Genomic DNA, 23946 nt, shown 5'->3' on the forward strand with positions numbered 1-23946 from the left:
TGAAGGACAACAACCCGCATAGCGGACTGCTCTTCTGTTAAGTTACCTAAGGCGGAGGCAGTTTCATTTAGTACGGCTTCAAGTGTTCTAGTTAATCTGCGTATTAATTTACTATTCTGAACAGGTCCTAAAAAGAAAAAGAATCCTTTATTAAAATCGGTGTACTGTTCCCATGCCGTTTCTGTGTAGTCGACAAGTGGGACATCTCTTCTGGGTCTATTCTTTACTAGATTGCTATTTCTGTGGTAATCAGGAGGAGCTAGAAAAACAGGTGGCAGAAGGAATGCAATGTAGCAGGTACCATCCCAATCTGGAGGTAGACGTATGTATGCGGTATGACCACAAACAAAGTAAGAATGACTGATAGCTTTGAAAGATGATTTTCCATGATCACTGAATTCGACCACAGTAGTGCATTTACTATGACCTAAGTGTACTGAACCTTTCTTCTTGATACATAATTCACCAGTGACTGGCAGTACTGACATAATAGGTAGAACTGGTGTGGCTTCGGATTCGACAGTAAGAATCATAAGGCTAATTGTATAATTACCTAATCCATACACTTCATTTTCTAGATCAGTTCCTATTCTAGTGGGGAGTCCCTCCTTATCCGGGTAACAGACGTTTAGTAGGACCAAGTTCAGGTTTCCCCAAACCCAACCCCCATCGAAAACAGCAATGTCGGGATCTAAAGAATTAATTATTTTAAACCATGCTCCGCAGGAGCCATTGTGAGAGAACGGGTAAGGAAAGAGAGGCAGAGCTCCCTTGTAATTCTGGTAGGGAGGGAGTCGGCCACATATCCAGCAATTTGTAGCATTGTTAGTTTGATGAGAATGATGTAACATACTAATGAATGTGTTGTTGCGCAGCGCGAGTCTGTAGGAAAGCTCATGAGGAGGTAACTCACTAAAAGTGTGTTCAGCAGAGACATTGTAAGCAGATTGTTCACGCTTGAAAATAGGATAGTAGATAGGTAATAAGATGCTAGCAATAATAATTAAAACACTGAGAATAAACATTATTATTAGGGTCACTATGCAGTGACTACGGAGTGATTTGCAATATGTACGTTTCTTTGCTTCTCTCTCTCTATCTCGATCTAGGGGATACATGTCAGAAACTATTTAACCGATTCACCTAGGGGAGGACTTAAACAATTAAACTGTCTGACTTGCTAGATCGTAATTTCATGCGGTATTGTTCTTGAGGAGTTTTTTCTCGTTTGGATTCGGTAAAGTCTTTGGTAACACAGTCTTTGGTGGGGGTGGGTGTGTCTTGTTCCGGTTTCAGTCCTGGGAATGTTTTGATATGGCTTAGGTGGACCCACCCCTTTCTGCCTTCCAATTTGACTGCGGTCCTTGTAGTAAGAAGAACGGTCTTTGGAGACTTCCAGCGGGGCTCCAACGGACTTTTCCTGTCGAAGTTGCGGACGAGGACAGTATCCCCGGGGCGGACGTCATGCGGCTTCACATCAGTGTTGTCAGGGAAGGCTGCGGCAACCTGTGAACGACATGATTGGAGTGCAGACATCAAGGAGGCAAGGTAATCTGTCAACATATTAGAATCAACATCAGTAATCTTTTTAGGAATGGGCGTCCCCCACATATTCGGTGGTCTTCCAAAGACCACCTCGTACGGGGATAGCCCTGATCTCGAATGGGCGACCATTCTCATATAGAATAGTGCCACTGGCAGGGCGACTATCCAGTCGACTCCTTTTTCCTGACATATTTTGGCAAGGCGGATCTTTAATGTCTGATTATGCCTTTCTACAAGGCCTGCTGCTTCTGGATGTCGGACACAATGGAACTTCCACTGGTATCCCAGTAACAAGGAAACTTGTTTCATTAATTCGGATGAGAATGGCTGACCATTATCTGAGTACACGACACGAGGCATGCCGTATCGTGGGAAAAATTCACGAACCAACTGTTTGGCAGTGGTCGGAGCAGTGTAATCTGGGACTGGGTATGCTTCGGTCCAGCGGGACAGAGCACAGACAACTACGAGAACATATTTAAATCCTCGACAACGGTCCATCTGGATATAATCCATCTGGAGGACTTCAAAAGGGTGATCGGGAGGATGAAATCCACCTTGCTCTACAGGGACGCTTTTACCTGGATTGAACTGACAACAGATCATGCAAGTACGCACTTTCTGTTTTGCTGCTGCTCGTAAGTGTTTATTGTTCCAGAGATTTTGCAAACTGTCTAGCATTGCTTTCTCTCCTAGATGTGCAGGACTATGTGCTGTATTTATCATGACTTGAACCATAGAGTCAGGGAGAAACCATGTAGATTTTCCCTTCGTCATCCAACCTTGATCTGTCTGGATCCCTCCTAGTTCGATCCATTTCTTTATTTCTTCTGGAGTGGCATGTGTCTGAATGTCAATAACATCTAGTGTGGGATCTCTGACTGTCATACAGTTTGTCGGATCTGTTGTCTTTGTTGTGTCGGTTGTCTGAGTGTGAGTCAGTGCTGTATGTTTTGCTGTCTGATCTGCCAGGTCGTTACCCTGGGAAACAGAATCTGTGGCTTTAGTATGTGCTTTACACTTCATGACGGATATGGCTGAAGGCAGATGTATTGCTTCTAACAGTGCTTGAATGAGAGGACCATGCTGTATCTTTGTACCATGAGAGGTCAGAAAACCTCTTTCTTGCCAGAGCATGCCGAAGTCGTGTACGACTCCGAACGCATAACGGGAATCAGTGTATATGTTGACATTTCTGTTCTTGGCTAGAATACAGGCTCGGGTCAGAGCGATGAGCTCTGCCGCTTGAGCAGACAATGTATCAATACGATGGGTTTCTTTGACTTCAGTTTCAGTGGTCACGGCATACGCGGCCACTAACTCTCCTGTACTTGTTCTCATGCATGAACCATCCACATAAAGTGTCAGGTCTGGATTTGTCAATGGAACATCTGTTAAATCTCGTCTGGGCTTTGTTACTGCATTAATGATCTCTATGCAATCATGTGGAGCTGGATCTATCATAACTGTAGGTAACAGTGTTGCTGGGTTCAGGATACTGCAGCGTCTGATTTCTATGTGTGGCTGGAATAATGTCAATTCGTAACCTGTCAGTCGTGCTATAGTCAAGTGCTGAGTCTGGGTTCTGTTTAACAGAACCTCTACAGAATGTGGAACTTGTACTGTTAACTGATGACCTAAAACAATTGAGTCGCTTTGTCTGATTGCTAACGCTGTTGCTGCTACTGACTTTAAACATGCAGGGAGTGCCTGTGCTACTGAATCCAATGTACTTGAAAAATAAGCGCAAGGCTTATGTGAACCTGCTTGATCTTGAGTGAGGACAGACAACGCTGTACCGTCACGTTCTGTAACGAAAAGTGTAAACGGTTTGCTGTAACATGGTGTTGCTAAAACTGGCGCTTGGCATAAAGCTTTCTTTAATTCCTCAAAGGCTCGTGTATGTTCCTGAGTCCAAGGGAGGACAGTCGAAGTCGCTGCCTCCTGTGTCGTTAACTGGATGAGTGGTTTAGCTAGAAATGCATATTGAGGAATCCATTGTCTGCAGTACGAGGTGAGGCCTATGAAGGCCCGCACTTCCTTTTGTGTCTGGGGTCGTGGCATGTTTATAATTAACTGAATGCGATCGGGAGTGAGCTGTCTCCCCACTTTGGACAGCAAGTGACCCAAGTACACAACTTGCTGAACACAGAATTGTAGCTTCGAAGGGGACACCTTGTGTCCCTTGTCGGCCAGGAAATGCAAAACTGTCAGAGATGCTTGTTCACAATCGGGCTCACTTCGCGCGGTGATCAGTAGATCATCGACGTATTGCAGTAAAGCGGTATTAACTGGCATTTGGATACAATCTAGTTGTCTTTTCAGTGCTTGACTATAGATGCTGGGGCTTTCTGTAAATCCTTGAGGTGCGCGGGAAAATTTGAAACTTCGTCCATTTAAACTGAATCCGAAGAGATACTGGCTCTCCGGGTCAATAGGTACACTGAAGAAAGCGTTCTTGAGATCGATTACAGTAAAGAACGTTGCTTCTGAATCAATAGCAGTCAATAGGGAGGAGATATCGGGGACCACAGGATACTGTGGTACAATACATTTGTTCAGTTCTCGAAGGTCAATCACCAGCCGATATACTGGCGGTGCATTGCGGTCTGTACGTTTAAGAATTGGAATGATGGGTGAATTACAGATATTGGAGTCAGTCTCTACGACCACTCCCTGGGCAATAAGCTCTTCAATTATTTTCAGTAAAGCCACTACAGCATCGGGTGGTAACTTGTATTGCCTGATTCTGGGTAAAACAACTCCTGTCTTGAGTGTGACACGATATGGAGTGATATGCATACAACCTACATCAGCTGGGCCTTTTGCCCATAAGTGATCTGGTACATTTTTCAATCTGACATCAAAGTCACGTAGAACATAATGACCCTTGAAATCCCGTAGAAAGAGTCTAACTCCCTCCGGGGAACAGCATATTATAGCTCCTAGAGCCTTCAGTGTTTTAATTCCTAACAGATTTTCTGGACATGATTTCGTAAGCAACAAATCTGTAACTAGAGATAATGGACCCACAGCTAGTGGTACTGGTTCCGATACTTCATTTACAATAGGCTGTCCTGAAAAACCAAGGGAAACATTCTGTGAGCCTGAGAGGGGTGCCCCTGGGACTTCATTGTGACTTATGGTAGTGCGACTTGCCCCTGTGTCAATTAAAAACTTTCTGTCTTTTCCTAATACGTGACTGTGTACATAAGGACCTTCTTGATCTACAGGAATTTCAATAAGAGGCAAATCACTTTCCCTCCCTAGGCTGTTTCATGTATAACGCTGATAATCTGGATATGCCGCCTGGGCATACTGGTACATCTGTTGTGATACTTGCCGAGTTGCGGCAATGGGCTGTGTCTGAGCATGCTGTGGCTGCGGTACTGCTACTGTCTGTACTGTATGGGACTGATCATGCATAGGCTGTGTATTCTGCATTGGCTGTTCGTTCTGTGAAGTCTGTTGATGACCCTGTTCATGTCTAGGCGGACGCGGTCTTTCTTTAGTTTTACCTGTCTCAATGTTATGTTTCAGGACTGGACATTCATGTACGTAGTGACCTGGCTGCTTGCAATAATTACATGTCCCTTTAACGGGAGCGGCAGAATGATTGGTCTGGGCCCCACCTTTTCTATGACCGTCGGCTGGAATCGTCTGAGCTACTAACATTTTCATTTTCGTGTCTTTCATACGTTTCTGTTCCTGATCTTGTTCTTCCCTAATTCTGTTCTGGTGATATTGTAACATTTGTAACATCTGAGATGGCGTATTTGCCTGCCAAGTACTTTCAACTTTGTACACTCTATTTTTGACTAATGGTAGGGCATTCTCTACTAATTTTGTTACAAAAAGGTGCGGATATGACTCACTACTAGTTTTTAGACCACTATTTATGATGAAACATTTCTCGAATCTTGAATAAAAGTCACTAGTATCTTCATCTTGTTTCTGTTTACAGGACGAGATTGCGTCCCAATCTTCCTTTCTTGTTGTCAATAATCTTGGCAAAACCTGTACTATTAAACCTGGTAATGCTTTAGTCTTATCCCCAAGGCCTACCCCTGGGACTCGTTTGCTTTCTTCGTCTTCTATTTCTGCCCATGCTATCTTTGACTCTCCTACCTCCCAATCCTTCTCCTTTAATTTTTCGTAAATGCCCGTGGGCAACAGTACTTTTAACATTTTCATAATATCATCATACGTGTAATCTCCCATCAGTAACATATCTTTAAGCTCTCTATGAAAACCTGCAGGGTCTTTATCATGGCACGGAACTAATTTCTTCATTTCTAACAGTTCTAACTTAGTCAGTGGTGTGTGAACATACACACGCTTCAAGCGTTGGTCCTCACCCATAACTGGGTGTACTTCTCGTAAGGGGTTCTGACTTTCAATGCTACCACATTGCATGTGGTACATTTTTCTTTCTGGAGGCGGGGCGGGAACATATTCAGAGCTTAGGAAGGTGTTATACTTACATCGTTGTTCTAGAATTATTTGTATTAATTTGGTACTAAAACCTCTCCATCTATCCATGAGTAGTGCTTCTAATGTTTCATGTAAGGGACCTGGATCAGAATGATGGTTTCTGAACTTGATGAGGAGGTGCTGAATCATGTATACACCTGCTATTTTCTGCTCTTCCGGGGAAAGGTTCAGGAATGTCTGTACTAACGTGTCATCATTATACATGTCTGGGTTTTCGGCCCATAACACGGCTGACCGTGCTAGTTCTTGTTCATCCATAGAATTGAGTACATGGTACCCCACTCGGTCTCGAAGCCTTTTATCAGTTTCCTGGAACTGATGTTCAGAAGAATTCGGATTTGTTAAAGCAGAGAAAAGAACTCTCTTGCTTTCTGGACGGATGCCTTTCCTAAGGTAGGCTCCCCTACCTACATATGCTATAGTATCTGTAGACCTTCCTGGTGCGTCATGTTCATCTTCCTCCTCGGAGGAAGCTTTATCATTCTCTTCCTGGTGTGCAGTCAATACTGCCTTTCTAATTTTCTGGGACATACTGGCTATGCAAGCCCCTTTATCATGCTTTCCTTCGGCTATATTTTGACCCCACTTGTTTAATGCGTCTAATTCACTTTGATCTGTCCCGGGCCTGTCTCGTTCTCTTATTACACAATTTATAAAAAATCGTAATACCTGTGCTTGAATGTCAACTTTCTGTTTATGCATGGCAGCTTTGACACTGTCGGGGTCTTTCCCGGTCTGTATAAACTTATATATTCTGTCGAGGTTCCTGCATTCCTACATAGCATAACAAGCTATCGGTGGCAGATCTTAATCGTAGTGATGCTAATATCATTAAATCGTCTTTTCCGGGCACTGGATCATATCTGCAAACTGACATCTTCTCTTTAAATGCGTCAAGCCGGGATAAGTGGGGAGACTGGAAAGGATTCTGCGTGTCCCTTAAGTTTAATCTGTGTGTCGGTGGCGGGGTCTGTAAACCCGCTGTCGCCCCTCCTGAGGCGGATGCTTGAGCATTATCTCTCCGCGGCGTCTGGATCTGAACTGGAATTTGTCGTTTAGCAAGATCAGGCAGGACTGGTTTCGGTAGGTCTGTTTTGAGTACGGGAAGTGGCGGAGCTGTCGGAACAGAGGAGGTCTGTCGCGGTACCGGCTGAACATTATCCGGGGGCGCAGTGCCACCCCCATCCCTGTCAGTAGGCAGGGCACGAACAGGCAGATTGGTATAAGCTGGTGCTACATCCTCTAGATATGAATTTAGGAATATGTCTTTAGTGGTTTTATGCATTACTTTAGTTGGAACTAATGGTGTCGGTAAGTTTTTCGGTATCTCTGATTCAGTTTCAGATGTGCCATCTGCTGCAAGATACATACCGTTTACAAGATTATTTCGGGCTCGGTCTATCTGTTCTGTTTTTACTCGGATCCCTTCAGTAACTAATTCGTTTTCCTGTTCTTTATCTGATTCTTTAAGTCTATCCTCTCTACGGAGCGCTTTGTCAGCACGCTTACGTGATTCCTTACGCCAAAATTCTATGGCGTCCTTCTGAGATTGTCTAGCTTTCTTTTTCCATAATGCTTCTTCTACCCTCATGATGCACTCGGCATCCCACGTTCCGGTAACAGGCCATCTGTGTCTTTCGTCTAGGTGTTTGGTGTAATCGGCCCATAAATCTAGATATAATATGGCATCTATGCCGTGTTTTTGGTACATAAAATTGCCTGGAGTGTCCCTAGGGGGGATAGGAATTTCTTCCTCCAGTAACCCTTTCCTAGTTCCTATCTGTTTTAACTTGTTGAAGAACGGCATCTTGTTTACTTATTACTGAACGCTAGATCTTTTTCCTTAATACTCCTGACAGCTAGATTATACGAGAAACACAATAATACACGTTTTAAACAGTCACATTCATACCACAACATTAATCACATAAAAACATTGAAAACATAGATGACTACCCCCCTATACTGTATGTACTGCTCAACAGTACGGATACACCGGTGTAACAGTGCAGAAATTCGGAATACTTGATATACTGCTAAACAGTACAGATACACTGCCTAAAAACAGTGCAGACCGGACTTGCGTACCCAAACCCGTCTAGATACGACCCAGCAATGGTACTCACCGGGAAGCACGGAAACAGAAGGCCTCGGAAAACTCGACTGGACTCGACTCGGAACTTCGGAAAACTTCGGAAAACTTCGGAAAACTGGTGGGCCTCTTCACACCTCGGACCTTGCTTCTTTCGGCTGGGCTCTGGTCGGGATCCTCCGCACTCCTCACCGCCTCGTCTGGGCACTGATCGCAGTCTTCGTCACCTCCGTGGGTCAGAGGGAGATGCAGGAAATCCTGCCAGTACACGTGTGTTCCGTCTAACTGATGGCAGGGGACAGAGTTTGCAACGCACCAACCGGCGCGTGAGGTGGGGGAGGGGTCCCTATTCGGGCGCCAAAATGACGTAAATAATTAATTTACTTTCTTAATTTCTATGCAGGTAAGTACTTAATCAATAATAACTCAATCGGAATGAAAGAAAACAGAGTCCGTGGTGTTAGAGTTTCTAAGGGTTTTATTCCTCATAAAGGAATCAGGATATCATGTTCTGACCACCACAGGGGTGTCAGAAGGGATAGATGAGCGCGCTCAATTTTATTGATAATACATAGCTTATATACTCGACTTATGCCATAGGAATCAATGTAAGAGGCGTAACAGCTGAGAGAAGACAAGATAACAGTATACACGTGGTACTAGTACATCATCAAGAGGCGTAAACTAGGCGTGAACCAGAGGCGTGTGCTAGAAACGTCACTGATAGGTGACGCAAGTGGGTGGCACCAAGGGGTGGTGCTAACAGAGTTGCAATGTCAGCAGAAATCGGAAGCTTGGATGCGCGCGCAGCTGTATGACGTGTGATTGACGGGGTGCAGGGGACTTGACATTTACACTGACGGAAAGAGACAGAAGTCTGGCATGTCAGATCAACTTGTGCTTCTATCATATCTGATATCTGGTGTTTAGGAACTATACTATCTGGGCGGAAAGGTCTCTAGGGCAGAAGCTATTCTATGCTAACTGTGGATGCGTGTATAAGCGCCTGAGTGTCTACATGTGAAGCGTGGGGCACGGGGCCTTCCATGGAAGCATGGCAACAGAGGCTATGAATTACTTGCATTAAGACAGGTCGGCCTTTTGGCTCTGCAGCTGGAGAGGATGTTTACAGGATCTAGTAGGCAGGAATGTATTCTCGAGGAGCGGAACAGATAACTCGAAGGTTATAGTCAGTCTTGGCAGAAAGCAGGCTTGAGCTGAGCGCGAGGGGCCGCGCTGAAAGTAGGACAGAGTTCACGAGTACAGAGGTAGCCTGGGCAGAGTCAGGAGCCACAAAAGAGGTTCAGATGGCAGGAATTCAGGGCCTACTCTTGCTAGAGCAGGAAAAATACGAAAAGTGCACTACAAAAAGACGGTGGCATAGCATACTTAGGAACGGACTATATAATCCATTCATGGTGGATCTGAAAGAGGACAAGTTAACGGTGGACGCAAATGTATTTGCGTCTTCATAGCTGGCACAGGAGGGAAGTTACATGCACTTTAAGCTGGTACATGGAGTCGGTGGGGTACGCGCTAGGGAACACAACATGGCCAAAATTTAATTTTCCTCACAACAACAGAGGTCATTGCCTACCACAGGCTCAAAAGGACAAGCATCCTCCACATCCTGACCACCATTGTCCACAGGCTGACATTACCAACACAGCTGACAACCAACATCCCACCTCGGACAAAGCTGCTGGCTGTGCTGCACCTGTTGGCCACTGGTACCCTACAACCAACAACCGCCTGAGTCAGAGGAGTCTCACAGCCAGCCCTATCCAGGTCCCCTACAGCAGTCAAGCATGACACAAGCTTGGTACCACACAATCTATACTTCCCCTTACGTTACGCTGGAACATCCGGAGACCAAGCAAGGCGTCAACGCCACAGCTGGCTTCCCACACGTATAGGGGGCAATTGACTGCACACATGTCCTACTCGTGCCCCCTGGCAACATTGCTCACAATTACCGCAAAAGAAATCACACGTATTACATCAATGTCCAGGCAATAGTGGACCACTGGGGAATCTCCACCAATGTCGACGCCAATCACCCAGGCAGTGTGTGTGATCCATACAGCTTCCGACAGTCCATCACCAATCAGTGATACCAGGATGGCACCCACTGAAATGCACTGCTCGTTGGCACATACCAAATGTACACACCAACTCCACAATCCTGCAACTCACAACTCTGGGGATTTACACGTCACAAGCTCACATACAACATGCCGAACATGCACACACACCAGACACAGCACAACTTACTGTGGGAACCTGGGCCAGCCATGCACATAAGCAATCAATGACATGGCACCTTAGCCACACAGTAGCAGATTGTGGGGAGAGGTGGGAACCAGACATGTGCGAAGGAGGCAAGTGAGCATGAATAAGAATGTGCACAATGCCAAGTGTGGCGTGGATGTGATGGCCAGCCTGCAATATGCAGAGCACGGACATGTCCATGTCGACATATACCACTGGTGTTTGGAGTGTAGTGGGCAGTGGACGTAACCATGTCACCCCAGCCAGTGGGGAGGATCGCAGAAATGTAGCTTGTTACGTCTCCCCCGTGAGCGAAGTGGGTTGGCCCGTCGTATACCAGGCCAGCATAGGGGTGTGAATAGGAAGCACGTAGCTCTGGGCGTGGTCCTCTTCCGGAATGCCCACCGTCTCTGCCAGGGCGGGGTCCCTCAGCCCGCAACGAGGCCGTCGCCGTGAGCGGTGGTGCCTGCAATCCTGTGCGCCTGCTGCACCCTGGGACGCTGGTCCCCGAACCAGTCCTGCCCGCCCCTGTGCACCCAGGCCTCAATGCCCAGCTGCCGACACCGGCATGTCTCGAAGAGGGCCCACCACGTGCCGTGCAAGCTCCAAGCCCGAGACACGTGAACCTGGCAACCTGGCACAACCATCACAGCCTCCAAAAGCAAGGCCCGCAGTACTCCTTTCTCGTTGACTTACTCTACTGCCATACACAGCGGACTAGTAGGACACACATTTGGAACGGAGTCTTAATTACTCTGTGGCAGAGAACATTTATAGTAGATTTTATGTCACTATACTCCCTTCGATGTGGTGCCATCAAATATGTGCATAGCAGTACCACACGGGTCTGTGGGCCCACGCGTACTACTGCCCTCGGCCTACACAGCAGTAGAGTAGGTCAGTCTTGATTACGCAATGGCAGAGCTCATATCCGTGTACCGGCATCATCGCAGACTGCATCCCCTCTCTGTCCCTGTGCCACTACGTCTGTTCCCCGACATTCATTGACACTCTGGTCGGACTTTGGTGGCATCTTAGTCTATAGACTAGGGGGTACATTTCATCCTCATGTAGCTGATACTGAATTGGTGGTGGCAACGAGGCTGTAGCACTCCATGCCTCCATTTGCTGCTTGCGGAGGGCAGTAGCCGTCCGGATCATGCCTTGGAGGACACCTTCCACTGTCCCCCATGAGCCTCCGCCATGGTCCCCTTGGACATCGAGGACCCGCTCAGTCTGCGTGGCCCTACCTCAGTGGACCGCAAGTCACCGTCCTGTGGAGGTGTGCCTGTGCCAGCCGCTGTGCATCTGGGGGTCACTAACTCTGTGCAGCTCGAGTCAGGGACCCTGTCTGAATTAATATTGGTCATAGCGGTGCACACTATTTGCTGGTGCAAGCGTGGATATGACCAGTATCCTGCAGTATTTTCAAACAAAAAGGATGCTGCACTCCTAGAAGCTCATATTATCATGTTCTTGAATGAGCAAACCGCATTGCACAAATATCACTAATGCCTTTTAGCCATTGCAGCCTTGTTCACAGTAGTCTGTTTTCAATTAGAAGTGTGTGCTACTGTCTTTTATACTCTCAGGGGCATTCTGGGTCTCGTGTTTTTTATAATATATTATTTAATTGTGTTGCAATTACTAATATGAAAAGAAGTATTTCACTTTATTTCCTTTTCTTTTTCCTTTCTTGAGGCAACAAAACGGTTGCATTTGTAATTATTACATAAAGCGAGTGCACACATAAATCCTACTTGCCAACTGCTAATATTTTGAATAGTCAAATGTGTATGCACCTCTTTCACATTTAGTTATTTTCACATCCATCTTTTCGTTTGTTGTAGCCTTGATTGGAAAATAAGTAATTGCATGTGCTATGAAAATGATGGCGTTTCAAAACGATCCCAGTCACTTACTTTTAGCACTTCGGAATGCGCTGTTGTTGAAGTCCCACAAAGTTTCCAGACCCTGCTCTCTGATTTTTCATTCAGTTTCAGGGTAGCATCGGTATGAGAGGCATATTTTTCAAATGGACACACTCACATCTCCATGAGTCTATCCATGTTCAGGAGAGTTTCACAAGGCACCATAGAAGTCCAAGGCCAATCCAGGCTGCAATAGCCTTTAAATGTATCCTACATCAGGTGCAGGGAGTTTGTATTCCCATTCCACTCTCTAGCTGTTTTCGATCTTCACATTTTTCCTCTCATACGGGGAGCTGCCACTTAAGTTTAATTCCAAAGCAAAGTTGTCATAAAATAATCGGACTGTGTGTGTAAAAACATAGCGATTTAGCGAAGAGCAGCGCACGCCCAACTAAGCTACATAAACTGAAGAAAATAAATAAACTAAAGAGCTGTGTGGAAAAATAAATCGGAAAAGACATACTTGGATGGAGCAAGAGAGGAAAGCAATAAGATATAGATGAACTGCTGGAGCATTTTACTACATGTGAATGAAAACGAAAGTGTATACAAATTAGAATAAAATAGAAAATGCATTTCAAAGATAAAAGGAAAAGACACTCTGACAACATAACTAAGATTTAAATGAATATGGCCCAGAGTAATAACATCTGTGTTGCGCTACTATTCTTAGAGGGACCTGGAAGACCCATGATTAAGTGGAAAAAATGGTTAAGGGCATTTGAAAACTATATTGTGTCCATAGATGGCAAGAAATATGACTCAGAAAGGAAGTTAGCTCTCTTGTTCGGATTGTTAGGAAAAGCAGGTAAAGAGGTATTCGATAGTTTGCCTGAGTACGAAAGTCCACCTGGGGTATTCATACCACTCAACGAGTATGAAGAAGCTATAAAGAGGCTTGAGAAACAGTACGATGAAGAGAGCAACATAATGGTGGGGAGGCATAAGTTTGCGCTCAGGAAGCAAGAAGAAGGCGAAACTATAGAAGAATACATAGCATGCATGCTAGCAAAAGATTGTGAGTTTAATGAAATGACGGATGTCTACATAAGAGATCAAGTAGTGTTCTATTGTCACTCAAAGAAGGTACAAGAGATTGTTGACGTGCAGGAACCCCACGCTGCAGGATGTAACAGACATAGTAAAAGCCATTGAAAGATCATTGGTCACTACGAAGGTACTGTCAACCAGTAATAGTCATACCAGCGTGTGTTACATACAAGATAAAAAGAAAAGTGAGCACAAAGGACAAGAGAAGAGCTGGGGAGATTAGAGAAGAGGAGGAAAAAAATCTAAGTTGCTTCAGATGCGGTTCGCACGAACATCTCGCAGATCATAGGTCATGCCCAGCAATCAGCAAAAAATGTGCTAAATACAAACGATTTGGCCACTATACGACCTTGTGTAAAACTAGGATAAGAACAACCGAAAATGTGGTGGTGAATACTGTGGGACATTTTGACAAGGAAATGTGCGAAAAGATAGTACTGTAGGTAGACAGGGAATGGGGAAGAATAAAAGGACCCATTAGCGAAGCAAAAATTGGAGATATTAAATTGCAATTTTGTGCGGATTCTGGGTCGCCCATAAGATTCATATCAGACCTGATGTTCGAGGAAAAATGGCCAAGAGTATCGTTAAATGAAACAGATGTGAACGCCAAGGCATTTGGGGAAAAGGACATCGAAATGAAAGGATATTTCAATGACTCGATCACTTTCAGAGGAAGGAAAATAAACACTAAGATCTACGTGGCAGTAAAAGGCAGGACCTTAATTGGATGCAAAGACTTGGCAAAGCTGGGCGTGATACTCCAACCAGGAGCAAAGGAACCGATTATCCTAAAAGAAGAGCTAGTTAACAAAATATGCATGGTAGAAAGCCAAAGTACAGTTGAAGATGTAGTGGAAAAATATGGAGAAGTTTTTAAAGGTACTATAGGCTGTGTGCGCGGATTTACACATGAGATCAAATTGAAGGAGGGTGCAGAGCCCATCAAGCACAAGGTGAGAGCAATACCATTGTCCGTAAGAGGCGAACTAAAAGAAGTGTTAGTCAAGCTATGCGACGAAGGCGTAATAGAAGAGGCGGATGCATCCGAATGGTTGTTGGCAATAGTAGTTTCGAAGAAAAGAAAAACGGGTGACATAAGGCTATGTGTGGACCTAAGGTCATTAAATAAAAACATACTAGTAAACTGCCACCCTCTCCCATTGATACAGGACATCTTACAATCAGTGGCAGGATCGAAATTCTTCACCCTTATCGACCTAAAAGCTGCATACCTTCAGGTCACGTTGACTGAGGAATCCAAAAGTCTTACCACGTTCATAATGCCCTTCGGCGCATACATATACATAAGACTACCTTTCGGCCTGGCCTCCTCCTCAGGGGTATTCCAGAAACTGATGGATATACTGTTGGGCGAAATCTAAGGAGTAAAAGCGTTCCAGGATGACATCCTGATACACACTAAAACAGAGCATGAACACCTGCAAGTGCTGAGCAGAGTACTGAACATCCTGAGGAAAAGAGGAATGACGGTGTCGAAAGAAATGTAAATTCATGAGACGGAAGATAGAATATCTAGGACACGTTCTATCGTCAGAGGGAATCACTCCAAAAGACGACCTAGTCAAAGCGATCCGGGAGGCACTGGAACCAAAGGACAAGGAAACCCTTAAGTCCTTCCTGGGCATTATGCGAAATTTGTGAAGGGATACGCAGACAAGGTGGAACCCCTGAGAAAGGTGTTTAGGAAAAACACGAGTTATGTTTGGATGTCTGAACAGGAGCAAGCATTCAATAAAATAAAGGAAGATATAGCAAAGGCACCAGCTCTGAAAGCATATGACCCCAAGCTGGAGAACATAATCACAGTTGATGCCAGCGCGAAAGGCATAGGGGCAGTGTTTTGCCAGGCAAAGGAAGGCAAAGAAAGCACCACTGCATTCATTTCAAGGAGACTAAACGACACGGAGAGACACTATAGCACGATTGAGTGGGAGGCACTAGCATGCGTGTGGGCAGTGCAAAAGCTAAAGAACTACCTGTGGGGAAAGAAGTTCGAAATCGTTACTGACCACAAGCCGTTGGTACAAATGATGGACGGTGAAGGTTGTGGAAGTGGGAAAGCAAGCTCCAGACTCATAAGGCTTTTATCTAAGCTTCAGGAGTACACGTTTGGCATAAGGCACATCAAAGGAGGCCTGAACAGTAGAACAGTAGAGCAGACTGCCTGTCACGGATGCCTCTGGAAAACCAAGAAGGTGAGTCATTGGATGACGTAGAATGTGTAGTGGCCTGGATTGATACATTGGAAGACTAATATGGGTCCATAACTGAAGGAGAATGGAAAGAAGGAATGGAGAAAGACTGGATAATAAGCAAGGTAATAAATTACGTGCAGTCGAAATAGCCTCCAATAAGGAATTTTAAAAACTAGTTCAAGAGCGATCAGCAGATTAATGAGGAATTAACTGTAGAAAACGGCATACTAAGAAGATGAAAACAGTTCATTCCTCCGGCGGCGCTGAGGCGGAAAATAATAAAATTAGCACACAAGGGACACCCAGGAAGTAACGCTACAAAAATCAAAAAAAAAACACTACTGGTGGCCAGGAATACATCAGGAGGTTAACAACTTCATTGACGAATGCGAGTCATGTCTCATGGCAGACAAACACTGGAAGATAAGGAAAGGTGAGCTGCAGATGGTGGAGATACCGAGCGGACTGTGGCAAAAAATTGGGGTGGATTTTCCCGGCCCGTTCCAAGGATTGCCAGAAGACAACAAGTACATAATAGTCATGACGGACTACTACTCCAAATGGGTGCATTTCAAGTTTGAACACTCCATCACGACGGAAATAGTAATCAAGTTCTGTAAGAAGACGTTCGCTGTTGAGGGACAGCCCAAAATCATAGTCTCCGACAACGGAACCCAACTTATATCTGCACAAATGGTGGAGTTTCTGAAGAAGGCGGGCATAAAACAACAAAAGACGCCGCTGTATAGCCCAAAGAGTAACGGCCAAGTTGAGAGAGTGAACAAGTTCATCAAGGAAGGGATCCAATTGTCCATCGCATCTCAATTAAATGTAAAGGACAGCATACGAGAAAAAATAAACACATACAACAGCTCCAAATGAAACAACCAGATTCACTCCGTTTTACCTTATGAGAGGTAGAGAGTGCAGGGACGCCCTGACGCCATAACTGAATGATTGGTATAGGAGTGGAGGTGAAACCGAACAGATAAAAGACAATGAGCTACATGTCCGAGAGAGAATCGTATGCAAACAGGAAAAGACCAAGGAGTACGCTGACCGAGCCAATAAAGCCACAGTGAAGGAAATAGAACGCGGAGACTGGTCACCAAGCCAGGTTTCTTCGCCATAACCCAAAGGAGAATCAACCTACAGTGGCCCTGTGCAAGTACAAGAGTCTGCCAGAGGAGCAGTGTACCTAGGAAAAAAGGACTAGCGAAGCAAAGACAATGTGGTCAAGTTAAAACCTGGACAAGAGAAGATCATACTGAACGGGAGAAGAGCGGAAGAGGAAGATGCTGATAATAGCATCCTAGAATGGGATGATGTGTCCGATAGCCAGTACTCCAGGGTGGAAGAAGAGTTGGGCAACCTGTCCAATGTCTGGAGTATGGCCGGAAGCAGCATCTTTGACAAGAGTCAACACAGGGAAGAACCAGACAATGCCCCCGTCATTGTCCCTGCACTGGGGGGAACGGATAAGACTAGAAGCGGAAGGCCAATCAGAATGCCCAAACTTTATGAAGAATTTGTCCGAGACTAAATGTGTTGCAAGGGGTAAAGGAGGGAGATGTTGTATCTTATCGTTATTGGTCCTTATCGGTGACCGTAGTTATCTCTGTTAGTGTAAGTGTGAGCATACGTCACGCATTCCATTTTGGAATGTCAGGATTTGTACTTGTGACGTCACCACCGGACCCGATCATTTTCCTTCCCGTTCTCCTGTCCCAGCACCAGCCCTGCCAATCCCGTCCCCTGTGGGCCTTTCTATCTAATATTGTTAATAAAAGAATATAACCTTCCTCTGTTGTCCGTATCTACATCACAACAGCGGCGCGCTCTGCGTTTGAAGACCTCTGACATAACCACTAGCAGCGACTGAAGAATCAGAACACCAGGGCCGGTGGCTGGCACGATGACGTGCGTTGTACAAAGAGAAGGGAAATCCCGAGAGAGTGTGTGTCTCTCTTCAAAGGATGTCGCTTCCCCTACAACGCTCAGAGAGAAAGTGTCTCTCTTCAAAGGATTTCGCTTCCCCTACAACGCTCACCCAACGCCATACCTTGAGTTCAAAGAGCATGCACGCGCACGCTGAACCAGAACATCAATGAAAAACCGGGACATTTCTATGTTTCAACCGGACACTTTTCAAAAACCCGGACATTTCCTTAACTTGGAAAAAAGTGTCGGGACAGTTCTCTAAAAACGGGGACCGTCAGGGGAAAACCGGGACGTCTGGTCACCCTATACTAGACGGAACAAAGTTTTCTCACAAATCATTAACTACAACTCCCAGAGTGCTTTAGAAGAACCACCAATGAAAACCCAGCGCAAAATGACTAACGGGGCTTCGAAACTGCAACCATGCTAAATCGTCAAAACATTGGGACCGCAACCCTGGGTGACCAATGGGAGAATGCTTAGCTATAACAACTCAGAGCTTGCCAATGGCAAACGTGGATAGCGTAGCTGACAGAAGCAATAACCAATGACCGCTAAGGATTTCGAGAGCGGGACCTAGGACAGGTCAACAAATGGCGGATCCGGGGACCATGGCGGAGAAAGCCAGATCACTACATACTACCAGAAGTGATGTGGCGCGGGACATCCTAGAGGAGGTAGGTTTGGCGTTGTAAGGATATAATGTCGGAGTTCGATGTGAGGCCTGACGGAGACCCCTAGACAAAGGGGACTGGTACAATCAGTGACGCAGTAAGAACAGGAGTGGATGACTGTTAAATTACGTGGGGAAAGGCATGTGTATGATGGGCGGCGGAGTGCTTTGGGGAAGTTGTGGGGGGCAGTCAGGCTACAGTATTAGGAAGGTGGGGTGAGGTCGTGGACGTTTCATTGTTGGACATTTCTTGGGGAGCAATTGTTCAAACTGAAGGGGAAGCGGGTTGCATGGTGCACTCCATTGCTGCGTTACTTTGATCGGGCTGAGTCAGATAACCGTGTTGCCGGCTCAGGGTGTCTGGGGCTGTGCTTCCGGGTCGGAGGCCAGCATTGGGAAGCTGCAGCGTGGGGACAGCGCGGCTCCTTTGCTGCCAGTTTCTGGAATGCGATTTAGTAAAGGGCATCGGAGCAGACATTTAAAAAAAATATATATTTCTGCATACGTTCGTGTACATTTTGGGTTGGTTTGCGTTATGCCCATGCTTATTGGGGCTAAGGCATATTTCCTAGTTGTCTGTCTCTTTTTTATTTATTTTAATTTAATGCAATTTTATATAGCGCGGACTTTACCCAAAGGTATCGGAGCTCTTCACAGTAGAACCAAAACCGTTACATGAGGACATTTACATACTTACAAGTTAGAAGTACAAACTAGGAAGATGAGAAAAGGGAGCTGAACAATAGATTGCAAGTTCACAAAAATTAAAAACACTAAAGGAATCGCATCGTACAGGCATATATTACATATTTATAACATAAGAACTTCCTAGAGGGCATGAAAAGGGTCCTTTACTGGTTGGTTACTGAGGGGGGGGGGGGGGGGGGTTATACCTAGATCTAGGTGTCCCCCTGCTAGCTTAATTGATTTTCATTATGGTGGGGAAACGTACATCTAAACTCAAGCATGTGCTATCCTCTTCTTGATGATGAGCCGGTTCCTGCTCGTTGGAGCAGGTCCAGGGGTCCTGCAGATTCTTCTGCTCTACTCTGAGGTCCAGGCAATGATTGAGCCTGCTGTAGCCCGTGCACTGGATGGCAGGGTTCCACCAAAAAGAAAGGGCACTTGTTCGGCTGTGGGTCAGGCGATTTTGCCCTCTGGAGACTACTTGGATTCTGAGGCTAGCAGTCTTTTTAGGTCTCGCGACCTATCGATGTGCGCAAGCGCATCGAGCGGAGCGAGAATTCATGTGGCGAAAACAGCTTCAAACCAAAGGGCTTTCAGCCCCGCGGTTTTCATGCTGTTCACGTGAACCACGTGATAACATGCACGCCCATTCAGGGCCAGCCAGCCCAGCACATCAAAGGGCTTCTCCTCCCCTAATTATTCATGGCCGGCCGCAGGCCGGCCGTACTTTCAGTTTCCCGGAACGGCTTCTCCTCACCTAATTAGGGGAGGAGAAGCCCTTTGATGTGCTTCACACCAATGCACCTCAGTCATTCCTCTTCTTTGTATTTGCTTCCAGACTCCGATCTGCTCATGTGCACAAGACGCTTTACACATTACACTCATCTGCCTGAAGTGGGAGTTTTAAACAAGCAAAGCTGGTCCTTCTGTACTTGCAGTTTCACTTCTAATGTGTGTTGTTTATCATGATTTTTAGCTGAGGTCTATCACGCTCGTTCATGAGTTTGATCTCTTCATACTGTGAAATGTTTTCAAAGTTGTTTTTGTTTTTCTTACCGCTGGAGGTCTCCCTGTGCTACATTTAGCCTCTGACACATGCAACGCCACTCAACGACGCAACGCCACTCAACGACGCAACGCCACTCAACGACGCAACGCCACTCAACGACGCAACGCCACTCAACGACGCAACGCCACTCAACGACGCAACGCCACGCAACCACTCAACGCCACGCAACCACGCAACGCCACGCAACGACGCAACGCCACTCAACGACGCAACGCCACTCAACGACGCAACGCCACTCAACGACGCAACGCCACTCAACGACGCAACGCCACTCAACGACGCAACGCCACTCAACGACGCAACGCCACTCAACGACGCGCAACTACGCAACGCCACGCAACTACGCAATGCCACTCAACGACGCAACGCCACTCAACGACGCAACGCCACTCAACGACGCGCAACTACGCAATGCCACTCAACCACGCAACGCCACTCAACCACGCAACGCCACTCAACCACGCAACGCCACTCAACCACGCAACGCCACTCAACCACGCAACGCCACTCAACGACGCAACGCCACTCAACGACGCAACGCCACTCAACGACGCAACGCCACTCAACGACGCAACGCCACTCAACGACGCAACGCCACTCAACGACGCAACGCCACTCAACGACGCAACGCCACTCAACGACGCAACGCCACTCAACGACGCAACGCCACTCAACGACGCAACGCCACTCAACGACGCAACGCCACTCAACGACGCAACGCCACTCAACGACGCAACGCCACTCAACGACGCAACGCCACTCAACGACGCAACGCCACTCAACGACGCAACGCCACTCAACGACGCAACGCCACTCAACGACGCAACGCCACTCAACGACGCAACGCCACTCAACGACGCCACGCCACTCAACGACTCCACGCAACTACGCAACGCCACGCATCGACGCAACGCCACGCATCTACGCAACGCCACTCATCTACGCAACGGCACTCATCTACGCAACGCCAGTCACACATGCAACGCCAGTCACACATGCAACGCCAGTCACACATGCAACGCCAGTCACACATGCAACGCCAGTCACACATGCAACGCCAGTCACACATGCAACGCCACTCAACCACGCAACGCCACTCAACCACGCAACGCCACTCAACCACGCAACGCCACTCAACCACGCAACGCCACGCAACTCAACTACGCAACGCCACGCAACTCAACTACGCAACGCCACTCAGCCACGCAACGCCACTCAGCCACGCAACGCCACTCAGCCACGCAACGCCACTCAGCCACGCAACGCCACTCAGCCACGCAACGCCACTCAGCCACGCAGTGCCACTTTCACACACACTGTGCAGTGCACAATAGGTCTCGCAGTAGGAAAGTTGGAGATATTGGTTTTTTAAATGACAAAGCCCTTTGTTTTTAACATGCAAAATAAAAGGCATTGTTATTTGCAATTGTAATAGCTCCAACTTTCCTACTGCGAGACCTATTGGCAACGCCAGTGCTTGTTTTTTAATGCAGACTTATATAGCGCAAACTCGACCTGAAGGTATTGGAGCGCTTCACATGAGCCCCGGGTACGTTACACAAGGACACATTCAGGCACAGGAAGATTAAGTGATTTGCCCAGTCCTTCTACCTCTACGGGGAAATGTGTGCACAGAGGATGTTCCGGACATTCTGCAGCATATCCGGGAGAACTTGGGATTTGCCCTTTTATCATCCTCTGAGGCGGCGGAAGGCATGTGTAAGGAAGCGAGTTTCTGTTGCAGTACCCCCCCCCCCCCTCTCCCACACTTTTTGCCTGATAACTGATGCACTTTGACGGAGTGTGCCTTGTGTTCCTGCCAATCAGGTATCCAAGGCCTGTGTTCCTTCCCTAAAATTGTTAAAACCTACACCCAATTTGCATCTCTGGCCACAGGTAGGCCCCTGGTAAATGGTACCCTAGGTACCCAGGCACTGTGACCAGAGAAGACCGCTAAGGGCTGCAGTATTTATTGTGCCATCCTTAGGGGCCCTGTACCCTGACACACACACACTGCCTTTGCAGGCTGAGGGTCTTGGTGCAGAACTAAACCGAGTCGACGTGGTGTGCCATGCCCGCAAACACACTGCCCTGGCATACCTCAGTCACCCATCTAGCTGGGTGCACTATGCCAGTTGTGTGGGCACAGGTGCATGAGCCCTGTGCTCCTACAGTACCCAGTGCCATTCCTGGGCACTGTGTACAGTGATGCCATTAAGATTATATGGTGCTGGGAGTTTTATTATGAACTCCACAGCACCATAATGGCTACACTGAAGACTGAAGTTTGGTATCAAACTTCTCAGCACATTAAACCCACACTGATGTCAGTGTGGGATTTAATTTAAAATTCAATACAGAGGGCAAAGATGCCCTCTGAAACCTAACCAACTCCCAGTGTCCTGACTGAGAGGCTGCCACACAGCAGACATTTTGCTGGGTCCCTGGGTAGAGAGCCTTCTGCTCTCCTGGGCCTGCAACAATGCACATCCTGGGAAGAGGTGCTAGATCTCCTCCCCCAGGATGGGCAGGGGAGCTTCAAAGGCATGCTGCCTTTGTGAGCTTTTCCAAGCCACTTGCTGTACTCGGAAACTGGCCCCCACCGGACTGACCCCCACTCTGACTGGAAGACAGGCGGGGAAAAACAAAGGAAGAAAAGGGGGTGTGCCTGCCTCTGCCAACCCCACCCTTCAGGTGGGGAGGGGAGGTAAAGCACAACTCCGGGCTCTCGCCATCTTGAGGATGGGGAGCCCTGCACAATCAGAGATAGGCCCCTGCCCCCCTCCCACAGGAGAGAAGCAGGAAAGGGGGTGACTCACCCCAGGACAGGGACCCATTGGTCCCTGCCCTTGCCCTCCTTGTAACACCCCTAAATTTAATATATAGGGGCACCCTGAACCTTTCTTCCTCAGATCCAGATTTGAAACAAGCAAGAAGATCAAGAAACCGGAAGACCTGCTGTGTAGCTGCTAACAAGAGGACGACACCAACGGACTTGACCCCAGCCCTACCGGCCTGTTGATCCTTGAACCTGCTCCTGCGAAACCCCGGCGCCTTCCGTGTTCAGCAACTCCAGAGGACCTGACTGTTTTGAGACTCTACCAAGACCGGGACTCCCACGAGCAGTGGTTCTGCTCAAAAAGCAACACCCCTGGTGCCAGCCAGGAACAGCAAATCCAGCACACTCTGCACCCGCCGAGCCCGGCCTGTGCCTGAATGAACAAAGACCCTGAGGACGTCTCCCCGGCGATTGTGACCTGAAATCCAGTGCCCAAGGACCCTCCTGACGACCCAGCTGACGTCTGCAGCCTCACAACAAGGGACTCCTCCAACCGCGCCCAGTAGAGGATAAGATTTCCCGACGTCAAAAGACACCCCACGGCCTCCTGTGCCCAACTCCTGGGTGCCTACCTATCCTTCAAGATCCCAACTTACCCCTCAAAGTGTTGGCTCCTGAAGAATCTTTCCCTGAGCCTCCAGCCTTTGTTCACCTTCCAAGATCTCCATTGACTAACATTGAGCGCCTAACGGCTCAAAAGCACCCTGCACCCAGCCCGCGAGTGCCCCTAGCAGTGCAACCTTTGTCCTAATATACTTCCCCATTTGCCCAGAGCAAGTGACCAGGAGCCCAGCTCCCGCAGCTGCGTGGCCTGCTTGCGAGCAGCCATCAACCGAAGGCCCCTGCCTCTCTTGGATAACATTGGGCCTAGCTGCCCCTGTGCCGCTCAGGGTGTACCAACTGTACCTACCTGACTGTGGAAGACCTCTGAGCCTATGCCCAGAACCTTAACTCTGCCAGTCGAGTACTTACCCTAAGGCAGATAACTCCCTTTTCTTCCATAGGGTAACATTGAATGGTTTCACTTGGAAATTGTGGAGTTTTGAAACTTTAAAATATTCATCTAAGATCAGCTACACAACAAATTTAGATTTTCTCACCTGTTATCAGGAGACAACCCAGTGCTGAGTCTTTT

The 23946-nt window shown here is 47.1% G+C and overlaps 1 protein-coding gene across 3 annotated transcripts in view; it reads left to right on the forward strand.

Annotated features, from left to right (window-relative positions):
• Positions 1–23946, forward strand: part of NFATC2IP (nuclear factor of activated T cells 2 interacting protein) — a 637099-nt gene that overhangs the window by 230614 nt on the left and 382539 nt on the right. Inside the window, exon 1 of one of the 3 annotated variants that reach the window (XM_086932401.1) lies at positions 18077–18220. The exons of 1 other annotated variant lie outside the window; for it this stretch is intronic. In XM_086932401.1, coding sequence (XP_086788527.1) covers positions 18137–18220 — 84 coding nt within the window. In that variant the 5' untranslated portion in view covers positions 18077–18136. Of the gene's footprint in view, positions 1–18076; positions 18221–23946 lie in introns of those variants that run through there. One more of the 3 variants, XM_086932402.1, reaches the window with a different exon arrangement.

This window comes from Lissotriton vulgaris, chromosome 7 (assembly GCF_964263255.1).
Source record: "Lissotriton vulgaris chromosome 7, aLisVul1.2, whole genome shotgun sequence".
NCBI classification, from domain to species: domain Eukaryota; kingdom Metazoa; phylum Chordata; class Amphibia; order Caudata; family Salamandridae; genus Lissotriton; species Lissotriton vulgaris.